The sequence below is a fragment of the Sinocyclocheilus grahami genome, unplaced genomic scaffold (assembly GCF_001515645.1).
Source record: "Sinocyclocheilus grahami isolate Dianchi unplaced genomic scaffold, SAMN03320097.WGS_v1.1 scaffold455.1, whole genome shotgun sequence".
Lineage (NCBI taxonomy): Eukaryota > Metazoa > Chordata > Actinopteri > Cypriniformes > Cyprinidae > Sinocyclocheilus > Sinocyclocheilus grahami.
Window position 1 is genome coordinate 198,498 of NW_015505634.1, and position 24,746 is coordinate 223,243.

The 24,746-nt window shown below is 35.6% G+C and overlaps 1 protein-coding gene across 1 annotated transcript in view; it reads right to left on the reverse strand.

The window, feature by feature from the left end:
- Window positions 1-1,702: 1,702 nt before the first annotated feature.
- Window positions 1,703-24,746, reverse strand: part of LOC107552645 (caM kinase-like vesicle-associated protein) — a 34,612-nt gene continuing 11,568 nt past the window's right edge. The window contains exons 2-11 of the mRNA XM_016234580.1: window positions 5,725-5,832; window positions 5,337-5,468; window positions 5,034-5,108; window positions 4,326-4,464; window positions 3,935-4,055; window positions 3,426-3,501; window positions 2,798-2,934; window positions 2,620-2,698; window positions 2,448-2,535; window positions 1,703-2,147 (exon numbers count right to left, since the gene is read on the reverse strand). Of these exons, the coding sequence (XP_016090066.1) occupies window positions 1,887-2,147; window positions 2,448-2,535; window positions 2,620-2,698; window positions 2,798-2,934; window positions 3,426-3,501; window positions 3,935-4,055; window positions 4,326-4,464; window positions 5,034-5,108; window positions 5,337-5,468; window positions 5,725-5,819 (1,203 nt within the window). The 5' untranslated portion in view covers window positions 5,820-5,832 and the 3' untranslated portion in view covers window positions 1,703-1,886. The remainder of the gene's footprint in view (window positions 2,148-2,447; window positions 2,536-2,619; window positions 2,699-2,797; window positions 2,935-3,425; window positions 3,502-3,934; window positions 4,056-4,325; window positions 4,465-5,033; window positions 5,109-5,336; window positions 5,469-5,724; window positions 5,833-24,746) is intronic.

Genomic DNA, 24,746 nt, shown 5'->3' on the forward strand with positions numbered 1-24,746 from the left:
TCTTCTATGAAAACTTTTCTCAGAAAACATATTTCAGTGTTTACAGAGCCTAGAGTCAGTGCATCCTAAAGAGGAAAAGAAGTGAAGTGACGTGACATGTGGCCAAGTATGGTGACCCATACTTGGAATTAGTGCTCTGCATTTTAACCCATCCAAAGTGCACACACACAGCAGTGAACACACACCCCGTGAACACACACCCCGAGCAGTGGGCAGCCATTTATGCTGTGGCGCCCGGGGAGCAGTTGGGGGTTCGGTGCCTTGCTCAAGGGCACCTCAGTCGTGGTATTGAAGGTGGGAGAGAGCGCTGTACATTCACTCCCCCCACCTACAATCCCTGCCGGTACGAGACTCGAACCCACAACCTTTGGGTTTTCAGTTGAGGTCAAACTAATGCACACAGAGGTCAAACAAAATGTACGTCTGTTCCTTTTACATTACTTAGTACTAACAGAAAAAACTCAGTGAAGCTACAATGGGGAGTATATTTAGCTAATGCTTAAAAATAAACATGAGATCACGCTAAAGACAATTAAAACAACAATAAACAAATAAATATGCCATAATGGACATGAGCTACAGCAGGATTTGCAGTTTAAAGACTTTTTGATTAATCTCTCTCTACATGGACAGTAAAAATATGGTCTGGATTTTTGGCAGAATACAATAACTGAACATAATATACAGCTATAAGATTGAGTACACAAACGACCATCAAGAGCAAATTGCTTGGCTACCTGTATGAAATATGGCAGGAACATCTTATCATCTGTATAGCAGTTTCACAGTATTACAGCAATATTCATATTGCTTTGTTTGTACTGCACATTTACAGAACGTTCTGGAAACCTGTAGGCCTCAATGTATCAGACTCAATGAAACCAGTTGTATTCTATATAAAATGCAGTACTCTATAGAATACGGATATAAGGGCAGATTGAATCAAAAGAGCTACATAATTTCTGTAAAGATTGTACAGCAAAAGAAAAACATGATTCAGCAGTACACCAAGAAACACCAAGTAATATTATATTGATATGATGATAGTATTGACAAAAACATAATGACATGTACATGAATGAAATACAGCAGCGGTTTTAGTTGCTGGTTAGCTAATATTATGACATAAAATATTGATATGAATTGTAATTCAGCAGCTGGGCACTTCTGGATCAAACAGACATTTGGATAAAGGTCTATATGAAATTTTACATCAAAGTCCAACCGTTCTTTTTATGCAGACACAATATTCTGCTGCTTTAATTTTGTTTGTGTTTAAGTGAATTATCCTCTTTAATGGCTCTAAAATTCATCTTTTCAGGCTGTATTTCTTTTTTTTTTTTTAAATGGTCATTTGCTCTTTGCAATGTGGAAAAAACAAATGTCTAAAAAATATCAGTTTTCCACTTGCAAATTTCAGGCATGTAATAAATACAACTGAAAATAATTCAACCGCATAAACTTTTAATTACATTTTTGTAAAGTAAATCTAAGAACTAAATAAACTTCATGCAGGTTCTGGATCTTATTTTGTATAACACCCTTAAAAAAAGATGGTAGCAAAGGTTTGAAGAGGAATTTTTGAATTGGTTTGAATTAACAATGGAAATTAAATCACAGATTGTTATTTCAGAAGTAACAAACAATATTTCTTTGATAAAGCTATTTAAGAAAATACAGATAGACTACTATGGGACTGGGATTTAAATTTTAAAGTCTTCCTAGATTACAGCATTTTGCACAAATGAAAATGTAAAATGGTGATCAAGCTTTTAAGCACAATTGAACTTTAATTGAACAACTGAACTGAATTTATATGTAGTGTGTAGGTGCTGCTCTGTTTGCCACTATATTTGTCTGAATGTAATCAGCCATTCTAATTCTCCCTAGTCTCCACTACGCTGCTGGGATGTCAACATCTCTCCTTTACACCGCATTGGAGCTGAGGACTCTTCTGTCTGGGCCTCGGGGTGATCCTGGCCAACCAGGGTGGTGCAGGCGGGCACTGGTGTGGCAGCCAGGGGAACAGGGGTACTGCTGGGGGTAACAGCTCCTCCTGAGGCTCCCATTGCAGGACTAGAGGCTCCAGAGTCACTCTGATCTGGAGCCCTGAGTCTCTTCATCATGGTGGTAACACGAACAGCTTTCTGGATAATAATAATATTAATAATGTTTTAATATAATATGTTTAACTAAAAATAATAATTTAAATGATTAACAAATTAATACATTTTAGTACATAAACTTATTAAAATAACAGTAATGTTGTGAAATAATATTACAATTCAAAATTCTATTTAAATATATTTTAAAATGTAATTTATTCCTATGATGTCAAAGCTGAATTTTCAATATTGAGTATTTTAGTGGAAACCATGATACACATTTTTTTAAGATTCTTTGAACAACACAAAGTTCAAAAGAACAGCATTTATTTGAAACCTTACCTTCCATTTGGCTTTAGCAAAGTTTTTCTCGATCTGAGCACAAACACCATCTTTGATGTTCTTGTCTGAGGCGGCATTTCCAGATATCCTAAAAAAAGTACAGCAGTTATTTTTTTATTAAACTGCAGATAAATTATAAAATGCAGATCCTGCACTGACAAAGGCTCCTTACCACTCATGATTGATAGCTTCCTGTGCGGTCAGTCTTTGGTCCTGGTCTACCTCCATTAAACATGTGACTAGGCTTTTTGCTGCAAAGCAGATATTTAAGGTTGAATTTGTGTTTTGATCAGATCAGAATCTCACAGATCCAACCCACACCCTACTGTGCAGTGATTTGTGTATTGTACCTGAATCTGAGATGTCATCCCAATAGGGTGAGTCAAACTCAAAGTCTCCAGACAGAATTTTTCGGAACAGGTTCTTATCATGATTGTCATAATCGTCATCTTCTGTCTCGTCATAAAAAGGTGGGTTTCCTGACAGTCTGTTGAAAATTATAAAGTGAAAGTGACGTGGCCAAGTATGGTAACCCATACTCAGAATTTGTGCTCTGCATTTCACCCATCCAAGTGCACACACACAGCAGTGAGTAGAACACACAAACACACTGTGAACACACATATGACCAGAGCCTTAAAATTTCCTAGGGCAAGGGGTTAATTAGGACAACAATACCATATGAACAACATTTGATTGTTGTGGAGAGATCAAGAAGGGAAACAGATACAGGAGATACTGTGCACTTACAGAGTGGCAATTATAAGCTACCATGCAATGTGACTACAGGAAATGGAATGTAAATGCTGATGAACTCATGGATGACCTCATGGATGCGTCAGGCAAGTGACTCCAAAACAGACATCTATGGGGTCTACTAATAAACAAAGATCTGGTTCAGGAGCACAATGAAATTAATATGTTGGACCATCCTACACAATGAATGAAATGTATAAAAAAAACGAAACATGAACTCACAGGATGTACATGACCACACCGATGGCCCAGCAGTCCACCGGTCTGCCATATCTCTGTCTGCCAACCACCTCTGGAGCTATAAGAGAAAAAGAGAAAATGACAAATATATAATATAATATAGTGCAAAACACTATATTATATTATAGTGTTCTTGGACACGTCATTTTTGTATTCATGTTGGTTTAATACATTTTTGCAAAACAATGCAAGTGGTGTAACCATCAATTAAAAAGTTAAATATTTTCCTCAAACCATGAAAGCACTTTAGCGTACACATATGAATCATTATTTAAAAAATATTTTACACATTTTTGATAGTAAAAATCACATTTGATGTGTACTGAATTCAATGGCTATATTCTACATTGTTATTTTTAAGTAAATTAAATAGATTCGTTTTACATCATTAACTTAAATATATTATAATCATATCAGTATATCTATATGAATAATCTTAATTCACAACATAGGGTGCAGTTACTTCTGAAAGCTTTGACACTTTTTCTTACCAAGGTACTCTGGTGTGCCACATGGCTCTTTGATAAGACCATTTTCCAGTTTGGCCAGGTGAAAATCGCTGATTACAATTTTGGAGTTCTTCAGACGGTTGTAGTAGACCAGATTTTCTAGCTGACGGAGTGAGAAGATCAATTTTAGAAAACCTCAAAAAACGTCACCTTGCACCTTGTCATTATAAGAATCAGAAATGTTCAGGATTGTATTAAAAAACAAGAGATGCAAGACATGACAATTATAATATAACAATTTTCCTTATGGCATGAAATAACCCTTTAAGGTGTCTAATTAACCTCTGTCTCCTGAAACTTTGTAGTGTCTGAGACTGCATTCTGGTGCAATACCATGTGGTGACCAGTAGGTGGTAGTAAAGGCCCAAGTCACCTTTAGGTTTCTGTGAACAATGTGGAGAGAATGCAGGTAAGCCACAGCCTCAAGCACCTGCCGGATCACATTGCTGGTGTCCCGTTCTGAGTAGTAGCCCTGGTCTAAGATCCAGTCGAACACCTCCCTTCCTGTGGCTCTGAAGTAAAAAAAAAAACAAAAAAACAGTCAAACCAAATATTCACCTGCGAGACAAATTTGTCCTTGTAACAATGATGATCATACAAAGATGTCTTTTTAGTTTATAGAAAAAGTGATCAAGATACAAATTGAAGCAAATGCATATTTATGTAAAGAAATAATGAAAATGTTGTCAACATTTAAACCATCTGCAGCTTGAAAACTGCAGCCCCCACAGATTTTTATTTATGTTTTTATTTACATAATCTGTTCACTGAACTTTTACAATATTAACAGGATAAAGATACAAGAGAATGAAAAATAATTGTCCCAACTACACCCCATTAATCTCAAATAAATAAATAAATAAGTCCACTTTAATATAGATAAAAAGTAGTATTTTCTATATTCCACATCCCTATCCATCTTGAGAAAAAAAAAAAACTGAGGGTGAGTAAATAATAACAGAATTTTCATTTTGGTTCAATTATGCTTTTAAAATCTGAACACAACGAAAACAAAAAGTATCCATTCACACTCTTGTACTTTCTTATTCACTCTCACACACAAAAATCTCAAAGGACTTACAGCTCCAGAAAGAGGAAGTACTCTTTTCTCGTTTCAAAGACATCTACCAGCTGGAGGATGTTATGATGCTTCACCCTGCGGGGAGAAACAGAGAGAAAGCAAGAGAGAAACTGTGACACTGTGAAAGAAAGCAGAAAGTGAAATGAAATCATGACTATCTGCAAAAATAAAATCATTTGCATGGTAAAGAGTTGACTGCATTCTAACACTTGTGTTAAACAAATTTCAACACTGAGCACCATCCGCAAGCACCTTTCTTCACTAAAATGTGGATCATATAAATAACATGCATGTAAAACGTACATTTTCAGGATGAGGATCTCGTTTTTGGCTGCTTTCCGTACTTTTCTTCCATCTTTCTTCAGGAACTTTTTGCAGGTGTACATTTTCAGTGTGTTCTTATCCTTTGCCCTGAAGATTTCACAAAACTCCTCCCTGTTGATGAAGACAATAAAAACACATATACAGTGCTGTTGAGTCAACACTGAAAATCTGGAATTCAGAATCTAATTTAAACATAAACGTTTTTTGGGGGGAAATGAGAAATGCATGAAAATTAAATAAAATAAATCAATAAAAACTGTATTAAAATTAGAAAAGTGTTAAACAGGAGCATTTTTCACAAACGGATATTTTGCACAGAAAGATTACAATAAACAAGAGGTAGACAAAACCATAGATTTGTACTCACGATTTCACAACCTGTCCCAGGTCATACTTATCAGTGACCTCTGAAGGACTGTTGTAGTCCTTCTTCTCTCCCAGAGTCAAACAGCCAAAAGGCATGGCTGCTCCTGCCCTGGAAAACAAACACAAAAAGTTATTTAATGGTCCTTCAAAAGTCATGTTACGGACATGCATGATTTGGACATCTCAAACCATGCCATTTATTGAGGAGAGAGGTGCTATTCCTTCTCTAAGCAACTGAGCTTATGATTTTCGCTTGGTTGCTGACAGATTTATATTAAAGGAGGGACCCAAGCTAGGGACCAGAATAAGATTTGTGCCGGTAATAAAAAAAAAAAACACCCAGAACACTCTAGCAACCACTCTAAACACCCTAGCACCATATTGGTGAGTTTTGCATGGGCAAAAAACACTAATATTTTCTGATAACATTTTGAATTATACTTATTTAATAATAATATTTTTATAACAATATTACATAATGTTGTAATTATATAACAGCACTGAATGAATCTGTAATTTGGTACTTTTTAAATTTTTAAATAGCCTACAATAAAGATGAACAGTTTGTGGTATTTAAGAAATTAATACATTGATTAAGCAAGGATGCCTTCAAATGCCTTTAAGACTTTCATATTGTTACAAAAACATTATTTCAAATAAATGCTGTTCTTCTGAACTTTTTATTTAATAAATAAACCTGAAAAAATCTACCATGGTTTCCACGAAAATATTAAGCTGCATTTCTGAAGCATCATGTTACCCTTAAGACTGGAGTAATGGAAAATTCAGCTATAATAAAAAATAATTTAGAATAAATTAGATTTTAAAATTTAAATAGAAAAGTTATTTTTAAGTAAAATCATGTTTTACAATGTAACAGTTTTTTTATCAAATAAATATAGCCTTGGTGACCATAAGAGATTTCTGACCACAAACTTTATAACAGTATATAAAACTGCACAACAATAGACACAAATAGACACAAATCAACACTGCATGAGTCTAATCATCCTGTACCCCACATGTTCGACATTACCAAGCAAATTACCAGCCTCTCAAAGTACAATATCATTGATGACTAGAGAATTTTTGTCTTCTATCCACTCTTTAAGTGCACGTTTAAATTGTGTATATTTTGAGAGGCCACTGATGTGCGTGTTTATGATGGTGTGGATTTAATAAATTATGAAGAGAGTTTCTGCTGTGAAGCCTTGAGATGTCACTCCATATTCATTCATTGACAATTAAAAATGCACGCAGTTGTTTCTTTCTTTCTTCTATTGAGCTGCGAGTGAGCTCTGTGACCCTGCGCTTTTCTCTCTGTCTAAGTCAGAACTCAAAGAGAAGGAATAAATTCTAATTTATCTGAGAGCGAGAAAAAGGGGGAAAGAGAGATTTGGCAGACAGCACTCTCATAACCACACATGAGTAATGCCTACAATTTATTCCAAAAGTGACAATTTCCAAAAGTGAAGTAGCTCTGAAAAATTCAGATTCTTTGAACATATCACCCTCATATCTTTCCAAACCTGCGGAACACACACTAATATATATATATATATATATATATATATATATATATATATATATATATATATATATATATATATATATATATATTAGGGCTGTCATCGTTACAATCCTTAACAATTAACCCAAAATTACTGAAGCCAATGATCCAGTAAGTGAATGCATTCAAACAATCTGTCCAAAACAGCGCTAATATAAAGGAAACCAGGCTGATTACATCAGAGATTGCAGAGAGACACGAGCTCCATCATATTCTGTGATTGTCTCTGAAGAGCGCGAACGTGAGCCCTCACGTCACGTGCTTGTAATCAGATAAAAAATGTTAATCGATTGACAGACATATATATATATAGACATAATCGTAATCGACGTAATCTTAACCCTCATGTTGTGTTCCAATCAGGATTTTCTTTTCCCCAAAAATCCTAGTTGATGGTTTTTCATTGGACTAAAACTTACTTACTTTGCTCACACAGGGTAGAATAATAAAATAATGTTTTTTTTTCTCACTCAAAAACTGAGGTGCATATGCTTGGTTCAATGAGGCCTATGATCAATCAGTTCCAAAAAGAAATACAAAATCTGTGCAAACAGAAAACTAGCTGACAAAAATCTTTACTAATAATATAGCATAATAAGAAATTTACAAGCAATTTTTAAAAGGACGGTCATTTTTGACCTAGAACACCAAACTAGGTAAGGATTTTCAGCACAGCACAAGGGTTGAAATTTCTTCTTCTGTATTCCATAGAAAAAAAGTCATACAAGTTTGAAATGACATGAGGGTGAGTAAATTATGACAATTTTCATTTTTGGGTAAATAATGCTTGCAAGACAAAATGACGCTGTGACGCATTTTACTTCTGCAATATGATATATGTCTGAGTGAAACTTTCAACCAAGTTATATTTTTAAGGACAATTTGCAAAGATAACTTTTTTTCTTTTTGATCTGGTACCAAGACAGTTGTTCTTTCAGTTGCACTTGATTTTAGACTAAAAAATTATAACATTTGACCATCATTCTTCAATTTTTTTATACAAGCACTAGAAAGCTTGATAGCTTACCATTTTCTCTTTATGTTAGTACTTACTCGCTTTAATGTGCACTTATTTTGGAGGTTTCCTAGGGCGGCATTCCTTTGGTAATAAACCCTAACGTGTTTAACATTAAAATTAACTAGAGAACTAGTGAAACAACCAAAGAAGAACAAAGTGCTCAAATCCAAATGCAATACACGCAGAGCCCAAAAGCCCCCAGACCTCTAAATCTCCCCGTCATGTGATACTCCATTAGTTTAATCTTCTCAGAAGAGCATATAGACTCTCAAAACTGTTGCCAATTCCTCTAAAAATGTCCCTTTACTGTTTTGAGAGCTGGGAGGACAGCCATTATCTATCTCAGTATAACGCACTGAAACAAACAACAAAAAGGCCTCACACAAACAAGCAATTACACATCAGGCTGGCAGTACAATTGCACCGCTACTCGGATCTGACCCAATAATTTGCCAAACACCATGACAGTCCTCAATCACACTGAAGCTCCACAGGATAATGTGACAGGAATTTTGTCTCTAAACGCTTCGGGCTTTCAACATTAACAAAGAACCAAGACAAAAACCAGCACAACAGTTCACATGCACTGCACGCCTCTGAACTCTGCCGGGCTTGAACTTACTCTGAAACTCTTTGTTTGATGTTACAGTACAAAAAACATCCTATTTTCTATCCTCCACTCTCCCAGAATAGTCCAGAAAAGGCAAGAGAGCAGACTGAAGCATCATTACCACCCAGTGCCAGAGTATCGACCAAAAAAAGGCCATTCCTGATATCCACAGTAAAGGAGGCATTACATAAATTACAGGCTGAACGAGAAGCTGTTTGCTTTGCCCGTCACAGGAGCACCAAGGTCTCTAATTAATCTCCCCTTGGCCTCTGATTGCAGGAGACATTGGCTTTGCAAGGCCAATACATGCATGGTAATGAGGGGAGAGAAGCACTTTAAAGACAGTTGGGTGAACAGGAGAAGAGATGTTTAAAAAACTAAATTGGGAATGATGCGTTTAGTGTGCATGCTAACATTTTGCATAAGTGGTTTTGATTAACTGTGTTGACTAGCTTTATTTGCCTGTGGCATGTTTTAATTTTTATTTATTTTACTTTGTTAGTATGCATTTTCTGTAACCAGGTATATACCATTCTGATTCAGATTTTATATCCATGTTTCATCTAAAAATAACTATAGACCTTAGGGTAGTGACATATAAAATTTTTGACATGAATATAAACGAGTCTGTGGAGGATGGATTTACAATGCCTTTAATGGATTATAGCTACTGTTGTTTATCAACATACCGATTATTCAGCTGACAAAATATTTTTCTGGAAAAAAAAAACTTTCAGTAGGCATAAACTCTATAAAACAGTTTTGAAAGTTGTGAGTTGGTGAAGATTACATTATCTAGGACCTAGGGCTGCACGATTATGACAAAAATAATAATTGTCGATTATTCCCTTGAAATTGTAATTGCAATTATTAAATACGATTATCACAATTTATATTGACTGATGTTTATACCATTGTTTGATGCAACTGCATGCCATATTTTTATATGAAAATAAACAAGCTGAAAACACTTAACACTATTAAGCCTCAAATGTCAAATATACATCGGTTTGGTTTCTTTAATTTATAAAAAAGTAAAAATATGAATGGTATTATAATGTTATTCTAAAACTAAAACAATGAAAAAACCCTTAAAATAACATGTAGAAAGAAAAAAACATATCTTAAGCATGCAGAATAACATAAGTGGACTTTGAACGATTAATTGCCGCTTTGAACGATTACGTAATTGTGGCATCCATAATTGTAATCGCGATTAGAAACTCGATTAAATGTGCAGCCCTACTAGGACCTTTATACAGTTTGTGCCATTGTAAAGACTGTAAGTTTGTCCCTCACAGCCTCGTTTTCATCGCTGTGCTTATAAACACTACTTCATATTATACGGAGTTAAAGGTGCACTCAACAATATTTGAAAAATGCTTTTGACCACAGTGTCGGGCCAAGTTCTAAAACACACTTGCTGCCAATAAGCAGTAAGGGCCGTGTCTAGTAATGATAGGGAGAAGAGAGCGCTCGGTGAGTGCACATGACGGATATTACAGAGGAACAAAACATTAAAAAGAAGGGTTACAATCAGGCAAGAGGTAGGACCCGTGTAAATATTGGAGCAGCTTTCCAGCAGTGGAGAAAACTCAAGGAGCGGGAAGGCCTGGAATCGGATTCCGAGTTTGATTTGTTTCTTCTTGATAGGGGAGTTAAGTTGATTTTTCTTTGTTTCACACAACTAATCTGTGTTGGCTTTTGCTTGAATATTTTGCGGCCGGCAGGCATAGCAGATTCTCAATCTGCATCTCAATCGCATCCCTAAAGCAATATTTCGAATCTTCTTCCAATATTTCACATAGGCCTATAGTGAATAGTGAGCTTTGCACTGTTTGGTACAGTATTTTCTCATCGTCAGCATGCTCTGGCCTCTGCTAATGTCCTGTTTACAGACTTTTTTAATATTTCCACACAAATTACATTTTGGGAAATGATTGCAATGCATTTTGTGTGCAAGTTAGGAACAGAGATCGGCCAAAATAAAACAAAAAAAGTTGTTTGCCAATCACAGGTTTTTGAGCAAAAACCAGTTGGTTCTGATTGATGGTCGGTGCATCTCTATAATTCAATATGGCATCTAACCTGACTAAGGTCTATTCAACTAAAAAAAATGTTAGATCAAAAGCTCAATTGCATTCAATTACATTTTTGTCAGTGTGACAACTCAACACATTGCAAAAAAGCACAGAGAGGAGTATTTATTTTATCAGAGGATGTTCTTTCATAACTCATAATTTTATTTAAATATCAACTTCATCTAAAAACTGTCTTGGCAAAACAAAAAGAGATACAAATGAGACAACTGCTAAAGAATGGTAAGTGTATAAAGCTATACAATTAATTTGGAAAGCGTAACTAAGATAATCTTGGAACAATTTATTAAAAAATCTTTGATTTCACTGAAATCTCTGGCTTTTTCAATTTCAAGTATCCATTTGCTCTCCATTTTTAAACTCACTGTTGTGTAGGAAAAACAACTGAGATTTTAGGGCCTTTCGCACCGCGGGAACCTTTTCATAGTACCAGAACTAATTGTGGAACTACCCACTTTTTGGCGTTTTCGCCGGAACTGGGTGTGACTTTAGTACCGGACTGCCTTTTTCGAGAACCAAATTAGCTCCTAGTATGGAGAACAGCGATAGATGTACGGACGCTGAAGTGCAGGCACTTGTAGCAAATGTAGCACTGCCAGTTGTCGTTGGAGATTCTTAGTCCTCCTTTCCATTCTTTCAACCGCTTTACATATACGTCGACTTTCCATGTCCATTATTGTGAAACTCACGAGACACAACAAAAACACAGCTTCGATCGCAGCGTCCTCCATCCTCCTGTTGTTAATGTTGTTCTACGTTTCTGTTGTTGAACGTCGCACACAAATGACGACGCTGTCGACCGGCTTACGTCACTTCTTTGTGCACACTCTCGGTGCGAATGCAACCCTTTAAATGGTACTGGGAAATAGTTCGCGCAAAATCGTCCCAGTTCTTTAGTACTGTACATTTAGTTCTGGAACTAAAGCGGTGCGAAAGGCCCTATTAAGAGATTCCATTTCTTTATTTTTCCAGAAAGGATCTTATCACATCTGAGGTACATGCAAAAATGCAATCATTACAAGTAATAAAACAGAATGGAGTCCATTAGGTAACACAATAAACATATGAAAGAATAATTTGGACCATACTGTCTCAGTGGCTGCTGCACTTTTTCTTTGGCAGCAGAAGTCAGGAAAAGGCCAGATGCGAGGACACCAAGGAAATCTTTTCCCATTTTTAAGCACATTTCTGTTGAGCACATTTGTAAATGAAAAACTTTTATTAGCTGTTTTAAGCATTTAGATGCAAATCTAAATCTTCTTTAGGGGGTCATCTCTGTCTGGGCTTATATTTGGGCTTTAGAAAGCAACAGACAAAATATAACCCCTTTACCTTGTTTCTGATGAATTATGCAATCCAGCTTCAGTATTTGTGTGCATGCATCTGTCTCTTCGCCGTGGAAGCTGTCTGTGCTCTGTAACGCTGAACATTCAGTTTGAAGCCTTGGGCATTGTTTGGCTCTCTCTCTCTACAGAGCTGGCAGCCGTGTCTATATTTGCTGTCACTCAGCCTTTTCTATAAGGCATTCTGCAAAGCCATATAGTGTTCCTAACTAAAGCAGCCTACTGTGCTTAACATCAAATACGATTTTGGAAGTGCTACAGGACCAGCACTGTTCAAACAAATAATAATTTTTTTGATTCAATCATGTGATGTCATGAGTTTACCTGGACTGTTTAACTGTATTATTGTTTTACCAGTAAGTTGGAAGCACTTATCAGAAAGATAAAACACAGATTGCATCTGCTCGGAACAGCAATGATATTAAATAGAGGTCAAATGGAGACTTTTGTCTCAGCGACTCTATTTCTCTTGAGAAAAAGACCAACATTGTCTCAAACTGTGCTCAGATTTGCCAAGACATCAAAGTTAGAATTTCTACAATTACCTATCAAGCATTATCAAAACAAATATAACTAAGAACTCAATTAAGTCTCTTAAACTATAAAAATGCAACATTTCAGCAATAAAAAATGTCCTCTGACCAGTTTAAATAACAAAAATTTAAAAAAACATTAGTAAACATACACAAAATGACAAAGAAAAGCAAAATAAAATAAAAAAACAGGCAGATTTGCCTGTGGAAAAAAATTGTGATATATGTCAATGTCTTACAACGACCTTGTTACAGTTTGCCCTGAAATTCCATTATGTATCAGTCTATGTTCAATTAGCAAAGTTCCATTTGAGCATTTACTACACTAAATTGACCATCAAGCCTCCATCAGACATTACAAGTGTGTTTTATTCTCCTCTTAGCTAAAAAAAACATTCTCTCTTGCAGCAATCAAACAAATGAAGAAACATAACATCAATTAGCTGTGAGTCAACAAACAGAGACAGACATTATTTATGAAAACACATTCATATATTAATTTATTTTTAGAAATGGGTACTTAGTAATCTAATTGATGGTGCATCATGTTGTTGTCTCTCATTTGGCACATCAGGCTGTGTGTTGTAAATGTACTCTGGCCATGAATGCTGAGGCTTGATTACCAGTAGGAAAACAAGGGAATTGTCCCCAAGCAAAGCATACGACAAAAGATGATTATGACATTATAAACACTTTTTTTACATAGGTCTCTGAAATACCTGATTCTGATTGGAAAATCATGGCATTCAGCACTCAGATATTTTGGCACCATCTCGCATCTCATTTATCGATTGTAGTGAAAATGACCATTGAGGACTTCTTCTGAGGAGTTTTTCTTGTTGCTAGGCTGATGTAATTGCCTGACTGTAATTGCCTTTTTGTCTTAGTGAAGTTTTAATATAATATATTATACAGTTAAATTATATATACAAAATTTAATTCAAATCAGTATTACATGTCCAGATATTTATTTATTTATTTAGCGAGTAATAAGTGGGATGACTTACAGTCAGCCCTACATGCGCCACAGACCTTCCCACACTCTTGCCATATAACACAAAACTGCTAGGTGACTAAATATGTATTAAACTTTTAATCAAGGGCAAATTTGACATGTTTATAGCCTGAGACATCCAGATGCCTCAAAAAAGATAAAACTGCAACCTAAATGCAGCTTCTGAGTCTAAAAGAAAATTATTGATTACACCCATTTAAATGGCCTAGAAAACTAGTTCCTAAACACGGAAACCTACAGTCTGGGACTTTTTTATTTTTATTTTTTTCCCTGGTTTCAAGTAGTTTTAGAAATGTGTTAACTTCAGTTTTTCAAATGTGGATGAAGCATTTAATATTAAAAAGCCATTTAATGTTTAAACTTAACAGAGAGTCAAATGTAGGCTTACTAATGCTATTGTTGTGCTTCCAGAGTCCAATTGTTAAACTGACCCATCTTCTGGGCTTAGAAGAAGAAGACCTGAGACTTCAAGCTTACAATCTTTATGAGATATTACACTCAACTGTGGTCATACATTAGATAAATACCCCACTGATTTACATAAATCAGGAAGAGGAATGAAATTTGCATAAATCCTATATGACCCCCGGCTAATCTACATTAAGTAAACAGAACTCATTTACAGTGAGCTCACAACTCATTTACTTGTTTATAATTTCCAACACAGCAAAAACACTTTTATCTAGTGTTATTTACCACATTATCCACAATATTCTTCACAATGATATTGTGACATGAAATATAGTCGGATTCATGATGTGCAGTCATAATGCAAGCTATTCATAGTATGACTAAAATGAGGAAAAATGCACCTTGGTTTTGCATTGAATATTAAATATTCTTTTCAGATTTTTTAAATAAGAATGTCACTCCTTTTTGTTCATTTCTGAGAGCTTGTCAAAATGATTTTTAAAATAGTAATACATTAAACATTTGAACTGTTTGAAAAAAAGAGGAAAAATAGCCTCTCTTTAAAAACACAAAGCAAGGTTTTAGTTAAAGGGGTCATATGATGTTGCTAAAAAAGAACATTATTTGGTGTATTTGGTGTAATGAAATGTGTTTATGCGGTTTAAGGTTAAAAAAACACATTATTTTCCACATACTGTACATTATTGTTTCTCCTCTATGCCCCGCCTTTCTGAAACGCGTCGATTTTCACAAAGCTCATCGGTCTGAAAAAACGAGGTGTGCTCTGATTGGCCAGCTATCCAGTGCGTTGTGATTGGCCGAATACCTCAAGCGTGTGACGGCCGGCATTGTAGGCTATACTCTCCCAGGAAACAGTCCTCGTCTTCCGTAAAATGCGTTTCACACATCTGAATATTTGGTTTGAACTGTTCTGGCACAGTGTTGTAAATACAACTTAACCACAGATTTCTAGTTGTGTCCTCTTTTGAAAGGCCAAACAAAGTAGTTTCGCTTTCACAACGAAACACAGCGTTTCCACGACATGGCTGCGTCGGCAGCAACAATACTACAGAATCAAAGTTACGCCTTCTTTCTTTGCGTGAACATTTGGGTGGTGTTATGCCAAGCTTCCGACACAGTGACGTAGACATGTGGGGGCATGTTTAAATGAGGCATTTAGGAGGGTGTGGACGAGTCTTAAATTTTATAAAGAATATCTCTTTGGGTTTGAGACTTTAGTCTTTGCAACTTTAGGGATCTTATCTATTCACGAACAGCTTGTAACACTCCAAAGAGAAAGGAAAACTTGAAATCGCATCATATGACCCCTTTAATGTCTTTGAACTGTCACTCCTCCACAATTAACCATCAGTCCTGTGAGATGGAAAATTGACTTCCAAGAAAATGAGTTACTGCACTTAATTCATTTTCATTTATTACTTTTTCTATGAAGACTTTTAATTCTCAAAGTGAACCTGCTAAAAATGCAGCTTTATCTCTGCCTTGACACATCTGTGTATCTGAGCAAATTTCTGATCCAAAGCAAACATTTATGATCACAATATCAACAAAGTATGCATGATAATTTGCTTGCTAATTTACTGTAGGAAAATCAATAAATAAATAAATTAAAATAACACACACACAGTTACTTTTTTCATATATTATAATTATATAATTAACTTAATAAACCCAGATACAGCAGAAATTGACAGCTGGTGACAATGGACAGCAGCTTTTAGATTTCAATAAAAAATCTCCTCCCATGTTTCAAGGAAGAAAAAGTATCAAGCAACCTGAAGGTGAGTAAATGATGCTTAAAGCAAATATTCTGAGGAAGATGTGACTCAACTGAACTGACCAAATTTAGAAACATGAATCCATTTTCTGACAAGTATATTGATAACATAACTAGGGATGCACGATATATCGGCCACCATATCGGTATCGGCCCATATCGGCTCATTTTTTCTGTTTTTTGTAATCAGGCTCTCAAAAAGTATATAACAATTTGGATATAGATTTATCGGCCAACATATCGGTTATCGGCTTTCAAAAATAAAGAATAATCGGTTATCGGTATCGGCCAAAATTTTCATATCGGTGCATCCCTAAACATAACCTAAAGTAATTATCAAACAAAATAACATTCTTCATGGAAGATACTTTTAAAATCAAAGGGACACAAGCTCCTCTGAACAGAATTTCTCATAATCTGTCAAAAACATGTCATATCTTACGTTCGACTATTAAATAATGCAAGATTTATGATGATAGAGGTCTGTAGAAGGCCATGACAGGCCTAACAGACAACAGGATGTATAGGTCTCTTCAAAGGGTGAATCTTATCAAGCTGTGGTGAAACAGTAGGTGCCAGATGGCTTAGTACATCACTAAGACACACACACAAAAAATATCCCTCTTATGTTACACCAAGGAGAATTCTGACACAAATGATAATGCTGGAACTCACTACACAATAAATAAACACATTTTATCCACATTAAAATGCTAAAATTTACTTTTGTAGTGTCAATATGGAGTGTGCATGAAAACTAGGGATGCACCGAATGTTCGGCAACCGAAATTATTCGGCCGAAAATAGCAAAAAAAGCTTTTTCGGTGTTCGGCCGAATAAGAGAAAAGACCGAATAAATTGTACCGAACAATGACGTGACGCGATCAAACAGCAACCAGCGAAGAGTGAGAGATGTGCACTCTTTATGATGCAGCAGACATGTCAGCACAGCAGTGTGAAGCATTTAAAACTGTCCGAGAAAGACGGAAAAAATTATTACAAGCACTGACAGCGAGAGGCCGTTTAGTACTGCAGAGCATGTCTTCGATGAGAAAAGGAAGGGGTGATTGTTGCTGTTTACTGTATGATGATTGAAATTACGAAATGGCCTTAAACAATTAGTAAATAAACTGCAGAACGTCATGTTTTCTAATACACGCACGCATTGCATGTATTCTGACAGCGCTGCACGAACTCGCCGCGCTATCTGCTTGTTAACCAGGGTTCAAAGTAGGGCTGTGCGATTTGGAGGAAAATATCAAATTGCGATTTTTTTGACAGATATTGCGATTGCGATTTGATTTGCGATTTTAAATTTGCAAAGTCAAGCTTCAGCTCAATATTGCCAATAATGTGCAGCACAGTATGGGTATCATTTAATGTATCTTTTATTCTTCAGTACTGAAAACAGAACTGATACCGGAGCTTTTGATATGCGCTGTGACGCAGCTCTTGGAAATTACCTTTTTTGTTTGTTGTCTGTCATTTCGAAGCTTACCTTGCATACGGTTTTCTTTAGTTTTAATTTGCCTAACTATCGATCTGACCCAGTAGACGCCATAATCCCACTCTGTCTTTCTCCTGCGTTCCGTTTTTTTTTTTTATGGTGGGTGTTTACTCAGTTGGCTAGAGCAGTGCTGATTGGGGAGGACGGAGGTGCGCTCACTCTATTGGTTAGTAAGACTGCCACTCAAGGCTGGCAGTCATGCATATGCTCTGGAACAAAGTAATATCGCGTCCATATCGCAGGCTTTGCGATTAGGAAATCGCAACGTCTCAAATCGCGATTTCGATTAATCGCACAGCCCTAGTTCAAAGTCCAAAGCGCGAGGAAAATCTGCGCTAAACAGTGTTACTCGTCAGTTGCTCAGTCACATTGTTATGAATTTTTACAAGGCATGAGACAATGCGATATGTACGACATATTCGTAATGAGACTTGTTTATAAATCTGCTGTTGTCAACAAAAAGAAGCGCTGAGGTCTTCCTGCGCGTTTCCGCCAAAATAAAGGCATACACAATGGTAATTCAAAGTGCTTTACATAAAATGAATTAAAATAATAAAAACTTTTAAAATAAACTAAAATTGATTTAAAATTAAAAAGTTGAGAAAAAGCAAGAACTCTATCAACATTGTAATTTTACTGTTGTTCTGTAAAATAAAAAAAGTAAGACAATAGCTATGATAATATTAATTACAACAGCTCTGTTAATACATTTATTATAGCATTCACACATAGTGTTCAAATTAGGATCTTTAATATTTTCTAATGTTTTAAAAGAAGTCTCTTCTCAACAAGGCTGCTTTTAATTGTACAGTAAAAAAAAAATACATGCCTGATTCAAGAAGGAGGTCTGATGGCCAAAAAATATTATTTTACTAACTTATTAATTTTAAGTTAAATTGTGCTTGGTTGGTATAATGTCTGCTAGAATGTTACAAATGTTCAGTGTTAAATATTTTTTAATTGTTGTTTTGTAATTTATTTTTTTCTTTGAAAAGCAAGACAAAACTGTAAAAAGCACATTTTGGCTATTTAATTTATGCAATGGTGAAAAAAAATTGTCAAAATACATGGGGGGAAAAAAAGAAAAACCATGTTCGGTATTCGGTATTCGGCACAGTGTTTCATTTTGTTTGGTTTCGGCTTTGGCCAAGAATTTTAATTTCGGTGCATCCCTAATGAAAACATTCCTGAGACGCAATGGACAACATCAAAGAGCACAATACATGCTTCAAAGAGGGCAGTGCATCTTATCTTACCTGTCTAATACCTCCACAACACCACAAGCTGCTGCAGTCAGAACCTTCCCAAAAAGACCTGCGTTGTGTCTCTGAGGAATGGCTAATTGGAGGAATTATGTGCGTATTAAGAACGCTAGATTCGCTTCACACCCAGTCGATTAATCTGTCAATTCTATTCCTTATGTTGTTTGTTGCCTTGGTTACAGTCATACATAAATGCAGTGATACAGTACAGTGCGGCTGCTTTAGAGTAGAGCCAGCAGTAGTTGGGCTGGTGGATTCAAGAGGAGGAGAGCTGGTCATTGCGCAGCACTGCACAACGCAAGTAAACACTTCGACATTTAAGGACTCATGAAAATCTCTCTCTAAGGTGTTCTTGGAATATGACCAAAATTTCCAGTATTCAGATTCCGGACTTTTGAGAGTGTATGAGAAATCCCACTGTACTAATCTGCTGTGCAAAGGCAAATTGCAGTTTCTACATGTTTTGTCAAAATGGAGTTATGACGAACAAAATCAAGTTTCTTTGATTATGATCTGTCCTGTGACAGATGAGTTTGGCTCAACTGTGCTCAGATTCAGAGAAAACACTCACACAGTGTGAAAACTCATATCAAATCAATCAAAAAAAAATGTAAGCCACTTTTCTCAGTTTTAGTGTTGGCATAGTTTTTGAATATTGCCTTTTTTTCAACTGCAGGAGACAAAAATCTTAAGGGCAAACTTGGTGTCAAATATACAGTAAATTAAGATAATGCAAATATTAGTTGAAGAAATTAAAATAGACATACAGCAATGCAATATTCCCTCCAAATAAATCTGTCAGTGCAAAGAATGAATGAATGAATGAATGAATGAATGAATGGTTATTTATCAGGAATTGCCTCATCAGTAGTAAAAGAAAGTTATTAGTTTTTTTAGAAAGTTCTGCACATACCATAACTTTCAGAAAATGTTCTTCACATACATGAGAGAAATTAGATATGCCATGGCACTGAACAAAGAGAACTGCTCAGTTAACTTAATTTCCCAGTTGTTCTAGGCATGCTTCCACCGAAAAACATTGACGGTGGATCACTTAACAACAAGCACCCGCCTCATGATAACACCGTTTCCCAGGCAACAAAAAAGGAGGGAAAAGCAATAGCTTCTGGATTCCAATAGACTATAAAAGCAAAGATGTTGCTCTATTTTATTCCATGGCTGCTTTTCAAGTATTAGCTTGCAGTGAGAGAACCACAACAACACTTCTCAAGAGAAGAATCAAATTTTCCAGCTCTAACTTGGAAGTCTTACATCAGACTGTTCTCTTGCTGAGTTAGAGTTAGTTTTGGGAATCAGTGATGGGTATGTTAGCAGCAAGCAATAACTCCTGCTGGTAATATGATAAAAACATATTCCCTCCGAGCTTTCCACATTACAACACTGGGCTTCCGTATTCTCACTGCTAACCCAAACCCTTGTTTCAAGCAGATATAAATCTAAACCTAAACAGAGACACACCTGAAGCCAAAACCCTAATTAAAAACCAATATCAGACCTGGTTTACAAAGATAGAGACTCAATTTTCTCGACTGGATGAAGACCAACACTACATAAAAAAGAAAGATATTATGATAAATTAAATCCTACTGAATATCTAATTAAATTGCACTCTAATGTTAATACTAAAAATAAATGGACTTTCTAAGAGAACTATTATCCACTGTTACTGGAAGTTACGCAGCTGTGGTGCTTTCATGTCCCTAGAACTTGTGAAGCTAATGACTCAAATCCACTGACCGGAGTCCAGCTCCATTAGACCTGAATGGACTAATGCATCCCCAGATGATGATGGAAATGTTGACTATGTGAAATGAGTGGGTGGGTGAAATATTAATTAACATCTCCAATTTATATTCCCCTTCATATCTGACATCGGACAGAGAGTCTCTCTCTGAAGCCGAGTTATACTGTGAAATAAAAGTTACTGTATTTTCTGTGTAGTTTTTTTTTTCTTACAAAATATTAAGTAAATGTAAAACTGACAGTCCAACAGTTAATGTTTAAGTTTAAACGCATTTGCACCAGTTGATTGCATCTCATATTCATGTTAAATAAAGTTATCAGTTTTTAAATAAGTGTCTTTTCTGTCAGGAGACAGGACATATTGAGACACTGCAGGGGTATGAATCTAGGTCATGAGGGCATGTGTTTTGTGTGATGCTTTTTTTTAAACAAGGCCATCCATAAATCTCAGAAACTGTAGATTCAGTCCTATTATTTGTCTTCTGTCATTTTTACTCCAATCTCTCTCTATTTGCCTCTCTGCTTCTCTCATTCACACACATGCACAGCCATGATATTCATCCTCTTATTTTATGCTTAAAAGCAGCTCCAGGGAATTTGGTGTCAACTGGAGGTTTTTATTTAGTGACTCAGCGACGTTTTTCTCATGATGTCTCTCCCAGCTTCGGCAATAGTGACACTGTGTTAAGCACTTACTTATCTTATATATATATATATATATATATATATATATATATTGTGCTAAAATGATAGGCGCTTTTAGCATGTTAATTTAATTAATTCGTTATGGAAAAATGATGCGATTAAAATTCACGCACTGGCCCTGCCCCAGACCTGCACGTCATCTTACATGTCATACAGTTGACCGTTGACAAACATGATGCAGTAAAATATAGCTTATAAAATGCCGTTATGTGCACTTAAAATGTAAGATATTTGGGCGAAAAATGCCCCTGTATGAGTTTTTGTTTCATATATCATATGATAAACAATATCTCACGGGTAGCGAGAGCAAAAAAAACTGGATGACAAAATAAATTGCTTTGAAACTGAAATTGAAATTAAAATTAAAAATTATCTGATACTTCCTGGTGTTCCATGGTCATGGGTACCTTGTAAGGTCAGAATTCAACAATTATTTTCTGTTTTCCACAAAATTGCACATAAACAAACACATTAAACTTTATTAAACTTTATTAAAAGTATGTCATCTTTTGTCAAATTCTTAAAAAATTATATTTTATAAGCTTTTTAAAAATTGTAATTAAAATGACAGAATAAGAAACAAGTTCAAATCAAATGAAATCAGTATTAACAAAATGAATTTGTAGAGGTGGCACAGAAGAACACAAAAGTGGCTTGATGTACTTTCAGACATTTAATGAGGTTCAGAAGTGGAATGAGTGCAATTAAATCCATAAATCCATGATGATATTAATGTTTTAAATATAAAATTTTGAATATAGAAATATTAAATTATTTAAATAACTGAAAATATACTTTAAAATGAAAGGAAAACTGCCAGCAGGTGGCGCCAAGTCACTGATTTTTATCACTGAATCATTCATTCAATTGATTCATTCGAACGGCTTATTCATTCAAGAATGAATCAAGTGACTGTCTTTATGAATGGGTAATCGTGAATCACTGACTCACTAGATTCTTTTTTTTTTTAAAACGTTCATTCATAAACGAAACACCGCTGTGTTTGAATGGAGATGTGCAGCGGCTCCGCTGTGTCTTTGTTTTTAAACTATTTTTCGACGACGAAATAGAGCAAAATCAGACAATAGTGTTATAGTCAGACAATGTAAGTCACTTAATATTAACTTCTTGTTTATTGAATTGTATTGTATTAAATCAGTTATCACATTTACAAACTCCCTTAAAAATCATTCAAAGCTGTCACTCATCATCTTAGTTCATCGCGAGCTCACATTTATAATCAACGAAGCTCTCTACACTGCGTGATGAATCTCTTATTTACACCCTGTCTACACTTTGCTTATGAAAGGATTCGTGAGATATGTCTGTGATACATTACTCGACACTGCAAAAACACGTAGAAAGCTTTGAAGCTTCCCTGAGCGCAATCACAAGTATGATGATGATCGGGTCAAATGCGACTGAAAGGGTTTTTCCATTGTTTTAATTTTAGTTTTAGTATAACATTATAACATCATTCATATTTTTACTTTTTTTATAATTTAAAGAAGAAACCAATCCGATGTATAGTTGACATTTGAGGCTTTGAGGCTTAGAAAAGCACTAAAAGTTTTTCAGTTAGAGTGTTTTCAGCTTGTTTATTTTCACATAAAAATGTGGCATGCAGTTGCATCAAACAATGGTATAAACATCATTCAATGTAAATTGTGATAATCGTAATTAACAATCGCAATTACAATTTCAAGGGAATAATCGACAATTATGATTTTTGTCATAATCTTGCAGCCCTATCTGAACTAAAATCTTATTGAACTTTTAAATGGTAGTTTATGTGGGGGAAAAATATGTTTAAAAAAAAACTTACTCAGAAATAGCCCAAAAAAAAACTGTGACACTAATATTTCCGCAACAGGCACTTGAATAGTGGAAAAGAGCACAGTGAAAGGACCTCTTAGCAGCTAAAATAATCCAGCTAATCACTGGATTATAATTGGTTTGGTTATATTTTTGGCAGCCTCCATCTGAACCACAACTGATCAACAGGTTGTGGAGTAATAATAGAAAGATCTGACTAGATCATCTGACACCTCCAACTACTGCAGCCAGTGGTCAGCCATTACAAAAGTGCATTGTTTTGATTTAGTTTTGGGAAATCTGCAGTGGGGAAGGGGGGGTGGTGCTCTTGTTGATCACCTCTGGTGCAGTGCGGGTGTTGGCTGGGGGTGGAGGTGGGCCAGGTGTTATGTTATATAAAGGGATGACGGGCCCTACTAAGAGCTCTGGAGAACAGGATGGTGTTTTGAACAGAGGTGGTGGGTGGTGTTTTAGCCTGTGGGTTGAATTCACACACACATACTGTAGAGACACTGACACAAACACAGTGTCCGGGCCTCTTTGTGCTCCTCTTATGGGAACCACAGAGAGAAAGGTCAGTTTTGCTATATTCTGTCTACTGATGCCATAATCATCATCATGTAAAAAAGTAGATGAACTCCTTTAAACACTATGGGGTGGTAATTAAAATTGAATTAAGAGGTGGACACACAATACAAGCTGACCCCATTTGACAACAAAAACTTCTTACAATTTTCCTCTTTCATGAGTAAAAAATAACATAGAATGCAACAACTAAACAAAATGTGTTGTTATAAACTAGCGCAACAATCATTGACTGTTACATAAGAAATAATGGCCTCTCAAACAATACTGTGACCACTAAATTACAGGTTGAGAGCATTTAAAGGAAACTCATAGGTTAAATACAAGTTAAGCTCCATTACCACAGAAAAAACCCTTGAAAACATAAAAATGTTGACAATTATGTACTCACAATAGAAGTCTATAGGAAAAGTGCAAAACAGTTAATTATTGAAAACACGTGTGTGTGTGTGTGTGTGAGAACTATACAGTCACAAAGAATTGTTTAACACACATATGCCCGACCGATATGTGTTTTTTGGGGGCCGATGCCAATATTAGGGCGTACAAAAAGACAGATACCGATATATTGGCATATTCTTTATGTGTTGGCTATATTATTGTACAGTATAGTCAAAAGTTTGAATGGGAATTCGTGTGTCCAAACTTTTGACTGGTACTGTATATAGAATACTGTATATAGCCTACATAAACAGAATATACAGTGGGTACGGAAAGTATTCAGACCCCCTTAAATTTTTCACTCTTTGTTATATTGCAGCCATTTGCTAAAATCATTTAAGTTATTTTTTTTTCCTCATTAATGTACACACAGCACCCCATATTGACAGAAAAACACAGAATTGTTGACATTTTTGCAGATTTATTAAAAAAGAAAAACTGAAATATCACATGGTCCTAAGTATTCAGACCCTTTGCTCAGTATTTAGTAGAAGCACCCTTTTGATCGAATACAGCCATGAGTCTTTTTGGGAAAGACCCAACAAGT